This window comes from Mus pahari, chromosome 3 (genome assembly GCF_900095145.1).
Source record: "Mus pahari chromosome 3, PAHARI_EIJ_v1.1, whole genome shotgun sequence".
NCBI lineage: Eukaryota > Metazoa > Chordata > Mammalia > Rodentia > Muridae > Mus > Mus pahari.
Window position 1 is genome coordinate 39100811 of NC_034592.1, and position 15392 is coordinate 39116202.

General features: G+C 39.6%; 1 protein-coding gene across 5 annotated transcripts in view; it reads right to left on the reverse strand.

Annotated features, from left to right (window-relative positions):
- Window positions 1-1278: 1278 nt before the first annotated feature.
- Window positions 1279-15392, reverse strand: part of Cacnb4 (calcium voltage-gated channel auxiliary subunit beta 4) — a 254056-nt gene continuing 239942 nt past the window's right edge. For 4 of the 5 annotated variants that reach the window (XM_021192084.2, XM_021192085.1, XM_021192087.1 and 1 more), the window contains 2 exons: window positions 9935-10120; window positions 1279-7791 (listed from right to left, as the gene is read on the reverse strand). In XM_021192084.2, the coding sequence (XP_021047743.1) occupies window positions 7531-7791; window positions 9935-10120 (447 nt within the window). In that variant the 3' untranslated portion in view covers window positions 1279-7530. The remainder of the gene's footprint in view (window positions 7792-9934; window positions 10121-15392) is intronic. The other variant, XM_021192086.1, reaches the window with a different exon arrangement.

Genomic DNA, 15392 nt, shown 5'->3' on the forward strand with positions numbered 1-15392 from the left:
AAAAAAAAATCATACCAGGATTATTGCAAAAGAATCCCCAGATAATTGCTCCAAAGGATCAGGAGTCATTAATATAAAATGGTCCCTTCAGTCAGTAAAAACACACATAGGACATCAGTAGATGCCTGGACGTTAAAAACACACATAGGACATCAGTAGATGCCCAAGAGTAAGCCCCAACTGAGACCAGTCTTAAAGGTGCCTAAGGACTTTGACTAAGAGAGCAACTGCCAGTTGAAACAAGTTTGATGTTCTACAAACGAATATAAAAAGTAGACATCACTAATAATTTGCAATATTCTAAATCTAATAGAAATGTATTGGTCATGCAAAGAAGATGTGACAGCAGATCTGAACACAGGGATGTCGAATAACTCATAGTTATTGCTGGAAGACAGTGGTTAGAGTCTATAGTTAAATTACTGTGCTGACCTTGTATGCCATAGGAAAAGACGAGAAATTTCTTTCTATAGTCCAGTGGAACTGTGCTAAGGACTAGAGAGGTAGCTTCAGGTGTACACCTTGTTAAGGCAACAGCTTTCCTCCCGGGAGTTTCAGATTGTTGGCTGATTGTTCGGATGGTCTTAGGTCAGTCCCCTCCAATAACAAAGTTACTCATACAGCCAAAGCCTTGTGCTTACTCAGCACTTTGCATGTTTCATTCAGGTCACTACTTGGCTGGAGAGTGTCTGATACATGTATTTTAAAAAAAAAAATTTACTCCAGAGGAGAAAAGTGACAATGAGCTCTTGGTTTTCTTAATTGAAGTTGGTTCTATTAACTTATACTCTGCCTGCCTTTCAGGGAGCTCAAATGAATTCAATGTGATAAAGTCTGTGGCTATAATACAGCGCTGTATAATTCTAATTCCACAGATATCTTACATATTTCCCTTGAACTTCTTGTATACCACGGTGAGAGAGAAGTCCAATTCTAATCCTGTTAAAGTACATAGGCAACCAACTCTGGGATGTGTGTGAAAGGCTCAGTCATAATTAAATACCAATCATATAATTCCAAACCTATTATTCTGGAAACTTTTGGCAACTGCTACACTCATCATTTAAGGGTGTCTTGAGACCATTAAGATTTATCTAGTATATTTTCTACACTCAGACTTATTTCACACATTTATTTTGGTATAATCCATTTCCTACATGTGTGTGCAACTTATACATTCTTTCCTAATAAAACATTATTTTGTGGTAACCCATAGAATCTAGCAGAATAATCAGGAAACAGTCACTCCATTGAATCTTTTTTTTTCTTTAAAGAGTAAATATATAAATTTATTTTCCATTAAAAGCTGCAGGAATATTGCTTATGATTTACTACATTTGGAAATTTCTGTATATTTCCAGAATATAAATGAAAGGTAGAATGCTAGTTTCCATGTTTTTTTTCATTTATTATATAAAAGAAAAAATTAATGCAGTTTTTGTACACATTTAAATTCCATAAAACAACTCATAGAAATTAGGATACTGTATGCATGCACTCTGTATTTGTTGTTGTTGTTGTTGTTAAATGTCTTTGTTCACAAAAATAACACCACATTTTTTTTTCTTTAAAGCCACTAAGCGGAGGGAGAACAAAGCATGCAGCGCGGTGTACATTTGCATAGTGTATTTTCCCCAGCATGCCTTGTAGAACGCTACGCATATCTATGTAACAAAAATGAAAGGGACAAATTATTAAAATAAATAACCAAAGGAAAACAAAAGTTATTTGACAAAGGCATTTCCCCCACCACATCAGCAGAGACATAGGAATAGCCTGGGATGTCAACAGCCCTCAGAATGGGGTATCTTTTAATATCATTTTGCCATAGTTATTTTTAGTATGTTTCCTATTAATAACATTATTTTTAATCCCTCCCACCTCTTAAAATACAGCTAATAGCTTTAATTTATGCTTCAAATAGTATCAAGTACAAAACAAAACAAAACAAAACAAAAAAATAATCCCTACTTAATATTTTTCCATGGGGACATTTTACTGATCTCTAACTTGAGGCTGGGAAAAACATAAACTTCGAACATCCAAAGGCCAGAGGAGCCCTGCGAGCTCACCGGCTGTGCCATCTGTTACCAAAGGAGAAGAAACGGGAACAGAAAAATAGAGTCATATAATATGAGTCGTAACACAAAATAAAGGTCATATGTTTTATGTAAGGGAATAAAATAAGTAAATTACACTCACAGATTGCAAGGCTATGAAATAAATTGCTGGAAAATATCAAGCAGCAGAATTACAAATATGAGCGATGAAATAAATCTGCTAAGACAGAGAACCAAATCTACATAAGTCTAAGAACAGGACTGCCAAATTTAACAGTGGGTTTTTTTGTAAGTTTGTGCTATAACAAATGTGCTTCTTTCTCCTCGATCTATTTTCATTTATTGGCAAAATATATATATATATTATAATTTTGTACTGTACAATATATATTTTTGCTACATTATTTTTCTACTGCTAATGCAGAAGTAACAACATAGATTTATTTTGGCAATAAAATGCTTTCATTTTTAATAACGTTCCAGAAAATATTGTAAGGCATATGAAAAATAGTATGCAACAATACAGCGTTAATGACCCCCACATGTGTGACACCCCTGTGCGAACAGAACTCACTCCGATGTCCCCGCATCCGGGACGCCCTGTGTGTATGGAATTCACACTGATTTCCGTGAAGTGTATGAAGTAGTACGCAGGTAGGGCAAGAGAAGCCCCTGCGTAAATACAGATTGAGCTGTTTGCTGGGAGATTTAATTATTTAAAATATAACCCAAGACTCTTGAAACACTAAAGATCTGCTACTCTTCTCGGTCCTCACTTTAACTCTTTATAACGTTCAAATGAGGAAGAATCAGTGAATTCCCTAAACTCTTATAAGTTCATTGGTAACATTTTCTTCCATCTTTCTGTGAATATTTTACATCCACCAAAAGGAAAGTTTCATGAAAAGTTATGATTACCCAAGTCTTAGCACTATCCCCTCTTATTTATATGTATTTATGGCAAGTAGGAGTTGCAGCCCTTAATTGAGATTATCTGATGAGATACTTCCTAATCTTCTCATATTACAACTTCATTACATGCAGCATTTTGTCTTAAGTTATCCACAAGGGAAGACATTGCTGTCAGAGGATTATTTCATTGGAGAAAGGTCCTTTTAACAAAAGAAGAAACCTTAAAGAGTCATTTCTGAATGCTGTAGCTGTCTGCCCATATAAGCCAGTTTTACGATTTTGATAAACTGGATTGCTTAACTCAACAAGAAGTTATTCTTAATGTCTGTCCTACAGCTCTTAAGTTGTCTGATTCTATCATCATCATTTAAACAAAAAGGACGGCTGTTTGCCAGGTAGACACAGCTGGAGTAAGTAACTTAATTAACAGTTACAGTGTTGACAATATTTAAAGATGTAAGGAACTGATAAACATTTTGTTACATGATTTCTTGTAGTTTTTAACTCACGCAGTCATTCAAGGATTAGTTTTATGTAATTAAAAATGTAACACTGTCATGAGAGACACAGGCAAATATAAAGGAGTAAAGGTTATGTAATCATTTATTTGAAATGTTGCTATGAGGTTTGTTGCAATTACATGGGAGTTCCATACAATGCAGATCCTTATCCAGTGGCCACAGCATGTCCTTAGTACCCCTAGACTTCAAGGATCAACCAGCTCTGCCTTGAAACATCTAGTCTCCGGATTCTCTTCCTTAGACCTGAGCTAGAGGCTACATTTGGCACAGAGGTAGTTCCTTTCGCTTTGCTTTGCTCCCTACGGTGGCTTCTTGTTAAACTCACGTCATGAGAAGCCGTGGATCGATTTCAAGAAAACCTTGCTGACGTTGAAGAAATGAGAACGTGCTGGGAGCATTGAAAACAGTGTGAACTCTAAAGGGCAGGCGTGTCTGAACACTTCCAACGCCGCCCACGGCTGGCAGAATGGACTCTCACCGGGACGTTCCCCTCCACACAGACTGTTTTCTCTAGAGAAGAGGTAGTGAACATATCATTACAGAGGGCAATTTGTATGGTGGTATTGGGTTCTTTTTTTTTTTGTTTTCTTTAGCAAATACCAAAATAAAATTATGTAAGAAAATATACTAGCTTGCAAATCAAGGTTGCCTAGAAACGTTCTTCACTGACATACTGTGCCTCAACATTTTGGGATATGTTCATTGAAAGTGGAAGAGTGTGTGCACTATCTTTTACCACAGCTTCTTTGTCTTCATTCCCTTTTCACACCCCCATTCTCTACTATGAAGTTTAAGGCCCCCCACACAAAAGACAAGTTCAAGTATGCAGGTATGAAAAGACATTAACATTCTAAAAATACATTTTTGCAGACAGCAATTATAATGGGAGCAAATCACAGATTATTCAAAGTGGAACAAATAATTGTCTCAATTTGTTTCAGACTTTAAAATTCCTTCCTTCAAGGATGAAATGATGTAGTGATTTGTGTAGTAACACAGTTGAGACTTTTTAGGAAAGACCATGAGTCTAATTGCTAACTATTGCAATCTACCCAGTAGAGCCATATAAAGATGGGAGAGAATCACAGTTATTTGTAAATACTACTATGTGTTGTTAGGTGTTAGCATAAACAAGGTGACAGTGTTGATTATGATATTGTAGTCATATTATAGTCTTGGAAATAAGCCAAAAAAACATAAATAGCATTTCTTCTTTTTCCAGGACCACATTTCCACATTGTTTGCATGAGTCTGCATTATTATATAGCATAAAAACTCACAGAATTCTAACATGGTCTATTCTATAAGTGAAAATAGCCTCAAATGATATAGAAATATTTCTCCTGCTTGTCATCGTTTGCCATTTTGAGTAAAATGAATTAAAGCAAAGTACTCATGGAATAGGCATTTCCTAGAGGTTCTTGGTATGCTTGGCAAAAATAAAAGATTTTATTTAGTATATATCTGGATTTTAGTCATTTATACAAGCAACTCTGAGCCTTTACAAAGAGAGGAGGAATCTTCTCTCTTCCTCATTTGAAGGAGAGAAGCTTACAGGAGGAAGATGAAAGATACGCAAAATTGAAGTGAAACAGTGAATATATTCATCAAGAATATATGTCTTACCCTTTCCCAACATTGCTAGCTTTTTAATAGAACTGCAAAGCAAAATAGGTATGGACTTTTGATGGCAGATTATGGATGAGTCTTGTGCACAAATTACATGGGCCTCCATCTTCCAGCATGACATGGAAGAGCAAAAGGGTGGAGGGAGAAAAAGGCTGGAGAAGCTTGAGAACCAAGTGACCCCTCAAAGTTGAAAGGAAAGGTAGCCTTGTTGACTAGGAAATATATGTAAATGCTGTTACAGCTACCTTCCATAAAATAGAAATATCTTAAAGTAGTTAAATGACCAAATTGCTAATGCTACTGCAGAAAAAGCTGAACAGCAATCTATTCTAAATTTATACACCCAAGTGCACTCTCTGCAATTAAATGCTTTAATGCGCACAAACAAGAAACCAGTAAAGCATACAGGAAAATGTTTGGCTAATGTTTTCTTTCTCATGCAAATATGTGCTATACATGTAATAAATATAGTTTGTTTGCTGGAAAATGCTCTTCTGTGTTCTAACGAAATCTTCAGTAATGGAAGATTATATGCTTATTAAAGAGCCCAATGAATACAGCTCTGTTAAATGTCTTAACAGAAAATTCTGTAAGCCTCGATGGATGACACTTGGGCTTCACAAGCCTGTATCAGATGGTAGCTTGTCAATTTTACTGAGCCCGTGTTTAAATGTATCAAATGTTTGAGATTACTTACAAAATTTCAGGCAGCCTCATTATCAGATAAGCAGGTTCATAACGGGTTGCACATACAATCAAGACAGTGGTTTGATGGGATTCAAGATATGAATAACTGATTAAGAATATGAAACTTAGACTCTTGATCAGGAAAATTAATGAACTGGTACATAGTTTTGGGGGCCCATGTCTTGAAATTTTTGGAGAAAATTAACATAAAATTAATTATACTTGTTTTAAAAATTGACTTCAAGGCATTAATAGAAAGAGACTTTATATCTAGCTCAAATTGGGTCTTTAGAAAACACATATATGTGTCATAAAGACATTTGTCATAAAGACATTTGTTTCAAAGGGTCAATTTCAATAATTTCTTGGATTAAAGCCTTCTTTAATAATATAGGACATAGGTCACCAATTCCATAAATACACTCATTGGGAATCTAAAGGCTTGCAATGATACTGAGCAGTCTCTAAACTCTCTCTAATGGCGTGCATTAAAACTGCCTTGCTTTTAGTGAACAAATATATTCTCAATCTGTGAGGGTTTGTTTTTTTTTTTTCAAGGTTTTAATTCAGTGTTTTAACTTTTCCAAATTATTTTGTGAAAACATAACTTTTGGTACCTAATTTGATTATGCCCATGAAAAATAAAAGGAGTGTGATGCAGGGCCAAGACACTCATTATATCCAAAGTCAGAGACTGGCTGGACTGAGGGAAAGATACTCAGCCATGCTGGCTGAGCTGCTAAGTTGGTGTCCGGGAGTAGCAGGAAGGACAGCTTCCCATCCAGAGCCAATCACCGCTGTATCCAGAAAGCTCTGGCCACACCTCTGCTAGCTGACTGCGGAGCTCCAGATGTGTGCAGTTGTGTACAAACTGACTACAGAAGAAACAACGCCTCATTCTCCATTTCCCGGAACTGGTCGTGCTTGGGCTTCTCTTTACTATTCTCAAATATCCCCCGGATTTTGTCAACTTCAAACTGGCTAACGGTACTGACTGAACAGAAGGCAAAAACACTTTGAATACGACAGCTGTATCAGGAAAAATAAAGATATTAAAATCTGAGGCGATTATATAATTTCTGCATTAAGATTTCTGAGATCTTTTTTTGGCACTATCAATATATTTGGTAAGTTTGAAAAGCCATTCTGGCAACATTAACATATTATTAAAATGTTTATACATTCCAACTTGAAGTGTAAATTTAGCTTCCAGCAAATAAATTCCATAGCTGGGTTTGGTTTCTATTAATATTTTGATTTTTTTATTGGATATTTTCTTTGTCTGATTTTTCAATTGATTTCAACATGCTCAAGTAGACTTTCCAGTCAATTCACCCAAATTCCAACAGGAATTGGTTTATAAATTGGTTCCAACTGGAACTGGTCATTTGGAATTTCCTACATGGGAAATTATTTTATATGTGCCTTGATAAGTACCCTAAATTACAAATTGATGTGTCTAAAATCTATGAAGAAAACAAAAGGTACTGTTATCATGTAAATGTAGCACTTAAAAATACCTATATGATTGGGCATCTAATACCCATCTAGACTCAAGGGCGTAATGTACTTCTATTTAATTCTTGCCCCTAGGATCAAATGACAGCAGCCCACCCACACAGCAGATACTGTGCTGTGCTTGCCAAATTAAGATGACTGGTTAATAGCAGTACTATGGCAAATTGTCAACGGATGATTTTTGTTTGTTTGTTTCGGCAGCCTCAAAGCCTATGTCGGGAGTCATGGCTGCACCCCCCAGGTGATCCTCGGTTCCTGTGGGGTTTGTAAGTGTCCTGGTATGAGTCAGGGTAATCTTCTTCCACGAGAGGGTAGTGATCTCGGCTCTGCTGGGAGCTGGAAGACAAGCGGTTCCGACTCTTGCGGGCCCTCTCATTGTGGTAATTTTCATCCGAGGTCATTAGGCTTCGTCTTTCAATTGGAGAATTCTCTGTAGAATGGTTGCTGTGTCTCATTCGCTGACTCTAAGAATATCAGACAGTTCGCTGGTTAGATAAGGTCAGCTTCATTCAGCTAAACATGCTAACGCATATGCAGTAACAGCTAAACATGCTAACACATGTGCAGTATCAGGGTCTACACAACGAGCTGCTGTCTGACCTAATGAAGCATTTTGATTCACAAATGTCCTGCTTAGAATACCTGGTCTTTTTCTTTGGAGTGCAACATACATAGATGCTTTATTACTATTAGTCTATGACTGTAAGTATAGAATATTGAATGACTGTGTTTCCTATGGAAACACAAGAACTGAAAGTGGACTCAAATAGAACATAATCTGCTTAGACATGCTTAATAATTCTCTCCATTGGGAAAAAATGAGGATTATTTTATCACTAGGAAATAAAATTTAGAATAAGATCTATTATTTGATTCATGAATTCATAAAAAAATTTTTCCTCCAAAAGTCACTATTTATTTACTTCATCTTGCCCTAGATCAATATTCCTTATAGCTTTGAAAAAAATGAATGAAATTACTATCTGTACTATCCATTAAATAATGCATTTGTTTCTGTATCTGACACAGAAACAATCTTCAAATATAAGCCAAGTTCTTTAATATTATTAATTGAAATGAACATCTTAAGGCGGTTACTTGATGGCCCAGAATATATTATCTGACTTTTTTTTTTTCCTTACTTAAGGAGCACCTGTCTGTTTGTGTTCCCAGCTTAGATAGGTCACATAGATTATATAGCAGGAACATGATGCAACCAAGGGCCCAGGTACCTCTTCTCCAAAGTACATCAGCTTCCCACACAAGGAAACTCACTTAGTGGGTCACAGGTCATGTCATCAAACACCTTTGGTTGCCAGGAGAAGTAGGTCACCAAATGAACTCATCAGGGGACGTTACTGTACGTGCATAGTTGTAGGATTATGCGTTATAAACAAAATGCACCATTAAATCTTCCAGCACGACAAAGCTTACTGGGCCATTCACCTGTTCCCTTTATTTCCACCCAGAGTCATCCATACCCAATGGGATTGTTGCTCTTAGAGAGGCATACCGGAAGGAAAACAAGGCAAGAGATAGTGCTGGTGCATACAGTCACGCTGAGCATTACCACTGTCCGTTTCCTATATTCATTTCTAGTGTCAGAAGAAATTCATTTATTTGGCAGGTTCTCTGCTTACAAAGGTGCCTGCCATCTGCAGTGGAGTAATGTAGTTACAATAACATTTTCAGAGAGTGCCGGTTAGCTTAGGGTTAACTCTACGAAATCTTCAATTATGACTATCATTATAACCCATTAAAACAAAGCCAGTCACGTTGCCAAGAGGCTCATTTGACTGTAGGTTCCTCAGCTTGGAATTTGGATCCACTCCAGCTGCTTGGTAAATGGTGAATAATTATTACTGCAGAAAGGCAGGACTCAGTTTGTATCACTGCGCCTCTGGCAGTCCAACTTCTAGTTCTGATGGCAACAGCGGAGCAGCAGAAGAGATGAGCTCTGACGTTCTTCGTGCTTATCTCCACTCCCCCGTACACTGATCAGGGAGGCCCCTAGGTACCCCTGGAAACTCGGGTACCTGTCATCATTTGCATTCTGTCTGTACAAGGGGGGAGGGCAGGCTCAGCAGCCTTCGGAACACGAACAGTTAAAGGCAGCCTGGAGGCCTATCTGTGCTGAAGTGCTGTCCCTGGCCACACAGTCGAGAGCAAGCTGATTGCTATTACTGTGCAAATAGCCGACTATTAAGTCTAGCAGAGATCTCAGGGTCCTCAGAAATCTAAGTGAAATTCATTATCCCTCCATAGCAGAATTCTTCAGGAAGAGAAACTTGTGGGGAGGGCAGGCTTTCTCAGTGACGGGTCAGGATCCGTGTAAGGTTTAGTTTTCTCCTTTAATGAAAACAAAACTTAAGTTTTATTCATTTTATACATATAAACGTTGTGCCTGCATGTGTGTCTGTGTACCACAAGTGTGCCTGCCACCTATGGAGTTCAGATCTCCTTGGACTGGAGTTACCCATGATGCTGGGAACTAAACCACGGTCCTCAGCTTCTACACCGCTGGAGTCGTCATCTTAATTGATTCTCTACTGGATCCTGAAAATAAGGTTGCACGAGTTCTAAGCCAAAGGGGACAAAAGGTAGTACCTGTAGTCCAGAGATCGCTGCGGGGTATGGTGAGAGGGCTGTGGAGCCCACGTTCCGCCCCAGTAATGGGGTCATAGGGGTGCTACTGCTTGTGTGGGTGGCACGCCAGTACGCCTCCAGGTACTCTCCCAGGTGCTCACAGGCATCCTCAAGCTGATTCTCATCTAATATAACATCAAACATTTCCTGCAGATGATAAGAAAATCCATCATATTTCTACTGTAGGTTTTACTGAAAACTCCACTTAAGGCAGAAGTAGCGTTCCTCATACGTAGTAGAAACAATTCAATATTCCGATCTTTCCTGATTTAAAGAGAAAAAGATGAAGCCAGGGAGTCATATCTCGTGCCTTTGATCCCAGCACTTGGGAAGCAGAGGCAGGTAGATCAAGGTCAGCTTGATCTACAGAGTGAGTTCCAGGACACCCAGGGCTACACAGAGAAACCCTGTCTTGAAAAGCAACAACAAAATCTGAGGGTGTGTGTGTGCAAACGTGAACATGAAAACACACATATTCATATTTTTGTCCATCTATTCCTATACAGCTGAATTCCAATTTCAAAATACAAAAGAAACAAGTTAATGATGATGCCAGAAATAGAGTTCTGAAAATGGTTGGCACCTCGACCATGCCCATGGTCGAGGAATAAGTATTGTTCTGGTAACTGTGTTGAAGGTAGTAAGAAGTACATAGTTCGTTTCAGAATGCTCATGAAAATGGTTTTACCTGGCCCATGATAAACATTAAAAGGAAAGAGAGCTGGGACTGACATTAGAGAGCACACAGCAGTGACGGCTGCTACCATGAGACTGTTTTGTGAAACAGTACAGAAGGAGAGACTTTAACTGGGGAAGAAACCACACAAGAAGCAATTGGTGTCCACGTTTATGTCAGTAGTAAGGACTTTGCTCATTATTTACTCATAAACGAGAAGCAGATTTTGTTCCTCAATATAGTAGAATGGTTCTTGTGTTGTGGCAGGGCAACTGGGAATGAGGAGAGACTGTACCCAACATATAGACTCTTTGGAGGGAAAGGCAGAAAACCTTGGTCCCTTGGCAAGAGAAAGCCATTCTAGAGGGAAGTGCTAACACACCCCATACAAGTAGAGGGTGGTGGTGAACCTGCACTCTCCCACCACCCTCACCACATCCCCACTGTTTTTGTGAGCTCGTTTTACCTAGGTAAGAATTTCCGGTACTAAGTGGAGTGTGTAGTTACTGCCACCAGCATTGACCTTGTTGGGTAAAGGTTAGTGGCAACAGGAAGACGTGGGATTGGCAGTGTCCCAGCTGGCTCATTCTCCCCAGTGCTTAGAACAAAGGATTCCTGAGGCTGTCACCACGGTGTAAACTTGTCTCATCGCCAGTGTTCACTGTTTGCTTATTTTTGGTTGGTGCCGAGGGTTGAACCCACGAACTCGGGAAAGCTAAACACATACTTGGCCACCGAGCTGTTCTTCCAGCCTACTATTAAATACTCACTGTATCCAACCTTTACTGAAAAGGAAGGAATTTGAAGGCCCTTATCGTGGGACAGTGAGAGCTAGTGACTTCAGTTCCCACTGACTCAGGTCAACTTACAGAGAAAAATGCCCCCCCCCCAAAAGAACATTTACCAATTGCCGGCAACCATGGAGTTGGCCTGACCTAGCTGCCTTGACAGGCATGTGCCAGAGGTCAGAGTCCATGGCCCTGCGGCACCATGCGTCTTCCGATTCCTGAGAGAGGGGTGCACTCCCTCAGGCAGTGAAGCGATCCGGCCATTTTGTGTTTCTCTGTATGTTACCTTAGGAGTCAAGGAAGCACGGAAGCTCGCCAGGACAATTGGTCTTAGATGTTAATTAGTCTGGTACGCCACGTACAACTTGAAAACTTCATTGTATCCTGGGAACTACAATTTTATCGATCCTGGCAATGGCCATTATAATTTGTTCCTGGTGAAGGGATAAGAAGCTTGACTGCTCTCAATAAAATTGTAGCAGCCGCAATCTCTCTATAGTTACTATAGTTCTTCAGCCTGTGTCAGACTTCATTCCTCATGGTTGTATCAGATGACCTTAGCCCAGACCTTGCACTCTACAGAATTCCCAGTGCCTTTTCTATGCACATTTCACACATCCATACAGCATTTACTTAGCATTTGCTTTGTTCCAGGCTTGGTGGGTATTCAGTGGCAAAGAAGTCCGACCTCACCCTGTGCTCGAGAGTCATACATAGCGTATGGTGGTGAGACCAGCTTTAAAGTATCCACATCTTTTATAATACTTGTCACGCCAAGACTAATTCAGAACTATACAGAGACCGTTAGTGTTTGGAGCTGTGGCTTAAGGTTCTGTAGTCAGAAAGAGGTCTAGAGCGACTGGTTTAACTTCTGAGGAGGGAGAAATGGTGAGCAAATCAAATAATCATATATGGAGAGGAAAGAAAATGAGACAGATGTTTGTGGCCCATGAGACACAGAACACTTCATACCTAGTTTTGGTTGCCAGAAACCCTCACCTTTCCCACCAAGTAAAGCAAAGAAGATTCTCTCTCTTACCACCCAAAAACCTCCTCCCCTGGTTAGCAGAGACATCAGCCATCACAAGATGAGACCTGAGACCCGCCCTCAATGCTCTGACAGACACAGTGTTGCTTCAGTGCTGACTTGAACAAAAGAAGATCAACTACAGCCCCCAAAGCACCACAGACTGGAAAACAGGCCTGGAAGGACAGTGGGCAGTGCTCACTGAAGGTCCCCTCTCAGCTCTACCCAGCTCCACTGTTCCACGCATCCTGTGACTTAGAGACCATGAGTAGGACCCTGGTCATCTAATCATTGCTCATGTCCACTGTATATATTTCATTGCACAGGTCTGTAGCGTTAGCATGGGTTTGTTTATTCCCAATAGGACATTAAAGACCCTTCTCTGTCTGGAAAGATCCCAACTGTAGAGTATGTATATGTATAGTAATGTATAGTATTCTCTCTCTCTCTCTCTCTCTCTCTCTCTCTCTCTCTCTCTCTCTGGCCTTGAGCTATATCCCAACACAAATAGTTTTTGACAAAGGTAAGAATCTAATTGTGGGGCTGGAGAGATGGCTCAGCGGTTAAGAGCATTGACAGCTCTTCATGAGGTCCTGAGTTCAAATCCCAACAACCACAGGGTGGCTTACAACCATCCGTAATGAGATTTGACACCCTCTTCTGATGTGTCTGAAGATAGCTACAGTGTACTTACATATAATAATAAATAAATAAATAAATAAATAAATAAAAAGAATCTAATAGTGGAAAAAAGTCAGTCTCTTCAATAACTATTTGGGACAATTGAATATTGCTCGTGCAGAAGAATAAAAGTGGATCCTTTTCTCTCGCCACACAAGAAATCCAGTTCAAACTGGAACAGGGATATAACTAACCCTTAAGCCTGAATTAAACCTGAAACCATGAAATTAATATATGAAAACAGGGGAACTACTTTAAGATATGTGTGTGTGTGTGTGTGTGTGTGTGTGCGTATGTGTGTGTGTGTGAGAGAGAGAGGGTGGTGGTAGTGGGGGATGATAGTAATCTAAACACACAGGTGACAAAAGTCAAAATAGACAAATGAGTTCACATCAAACTAAGAAATACTGACACAGCAAAACAAGATTAAGAGACGAGGTTGGAAGAAAAATATCTGCAAATGGAAAGCTGCACACTGACATCAGAACACAGAAGGAACTCAAAAGGATGAACATCACAGATACTTCTTAAAATGGAACATGCAAATGTCCAACAAGCACAAAACTAAAGTTCCCTTTCACTGTGGTTGTATTATAAGAGAAACGCAAATCAATCAAACCACAACAGGCACAGCGTATTGGCTCAAGGCTGTAGTCCCAACACACAGGAAGCTGAGGCAGAAGAATCACACATTTGAGGTCAGCCAGGCAAATCCTAGGCCAGCTTAGGTTACAGAATGAGACCTTGTCTATAGAGAAACAAAACAAGTCTGGAGTCACAGTTCTTCCCTAAAGTCCTTGCCTAGCATTTCCTAGGCTTGGTTTGATTCTTAACAAACAGCGTAACAAAAATAACCACAGTTAAGATTGCCTCTCGCTCCAGTTAGAATGGGTATTGTCAAATAGAGGAAATGGTGGGAACTCTTACACACCCTCGGTGAGGCTGGACAGGAGCGTAGACCGGAAAAGAAATGGAGACTCCTCACAAAATTAAAAGTAGAAGAACCACATGATCTGAGATGAAGTATTTATAACTAAAATAGACTTGCACCCCGAAGATCATCGCAGCACTATTCATAATAGCCAAAATGTGGAACCAACCCAGGTGCCCTATAATAAATGTGTGGGTAAAGAAAATGCAGTACAATTATATAATAGAGTACTATTCAAGGCATGGTACAAGGGATGGACTAGAGAAGGGGCATTGAGTGAAAAAATGCAGATGCAGCTAAACACACCTTATTCAGGTATGGAGATGAGCAAGTCAACCTGAAGAAGGGCTGAATGGAACAGAAGGCAGGAGAAGAGAAAGGAATTGGGTGATAGAGACAAATAGAGAAGGGTGGTGGGGGAACGTGGGCAGGGGGTCCCAGGTTGCAGAAGAGTGGGTGGATGTACACAATGCATAGTGTATTAATGAATAGCAGTGAACCCACTAATCTATACAATTAATATTTGATAATTTAACTGAAAAATTTTCATGTAAAGAGAAAAAACAGACTGCAAGGTGCAGAGTGAGGTGTATATGGACTTGGCTGGCCCCCATTTCACCATCACTATGGAAACCACAATCAGCACAGTTAAATGCACCAAATTTTAACAAAGTGCTTCCCTTTGCCAGTGGGTAGCATTTGGACACATCAGCACAGGGCTGTTTGCTTAAGCCTGATCAGTTCTGGCAAACTGCTGGTTTTTGTGTTTTGGTTTTTTAACTGCTATATGGTAGAGGATGGTTGGAAACTGTTCCCAGGCTTTCAAAAGCATAAAGATAGCAAATTTCACCTTCTGAATGATCCTGGCATACGTACTTATTTCTGACTGGGAAGAATTTTACAGACTGTGTATCTTGACAATTCTTCTTCTAACTGTTTAGGAAAATAACACAGCTGAACAGAACAGAACAAAGCACTCGAATGACACCAGGAGGGGGATTTTTAACATGGATATACAAACTCAAAGAGAAATTCAAAGCGAAGCAACCAAACCAGTTCTGAAAGCCAGCCTTGCCGCATTTTAGAATGAATGTAAAAGTCATGTCTCATCAGCCACTTCCCATGCAATGCAGGAGGTCCTGAGCATGGAAAGAGACAAAGAGAACCATTTAATCGACAAAAGTCCCTTGCAGAGAGCGTTTGCCCCTCCGCTATGAAGCCTGATGAAAGGATGGACTATCCAGAGAGTACCCCATTCGGGAGTCCATCCCATCATCAGCCACCAAACCTAGATACTAATGCTCATGCCAGCAAGA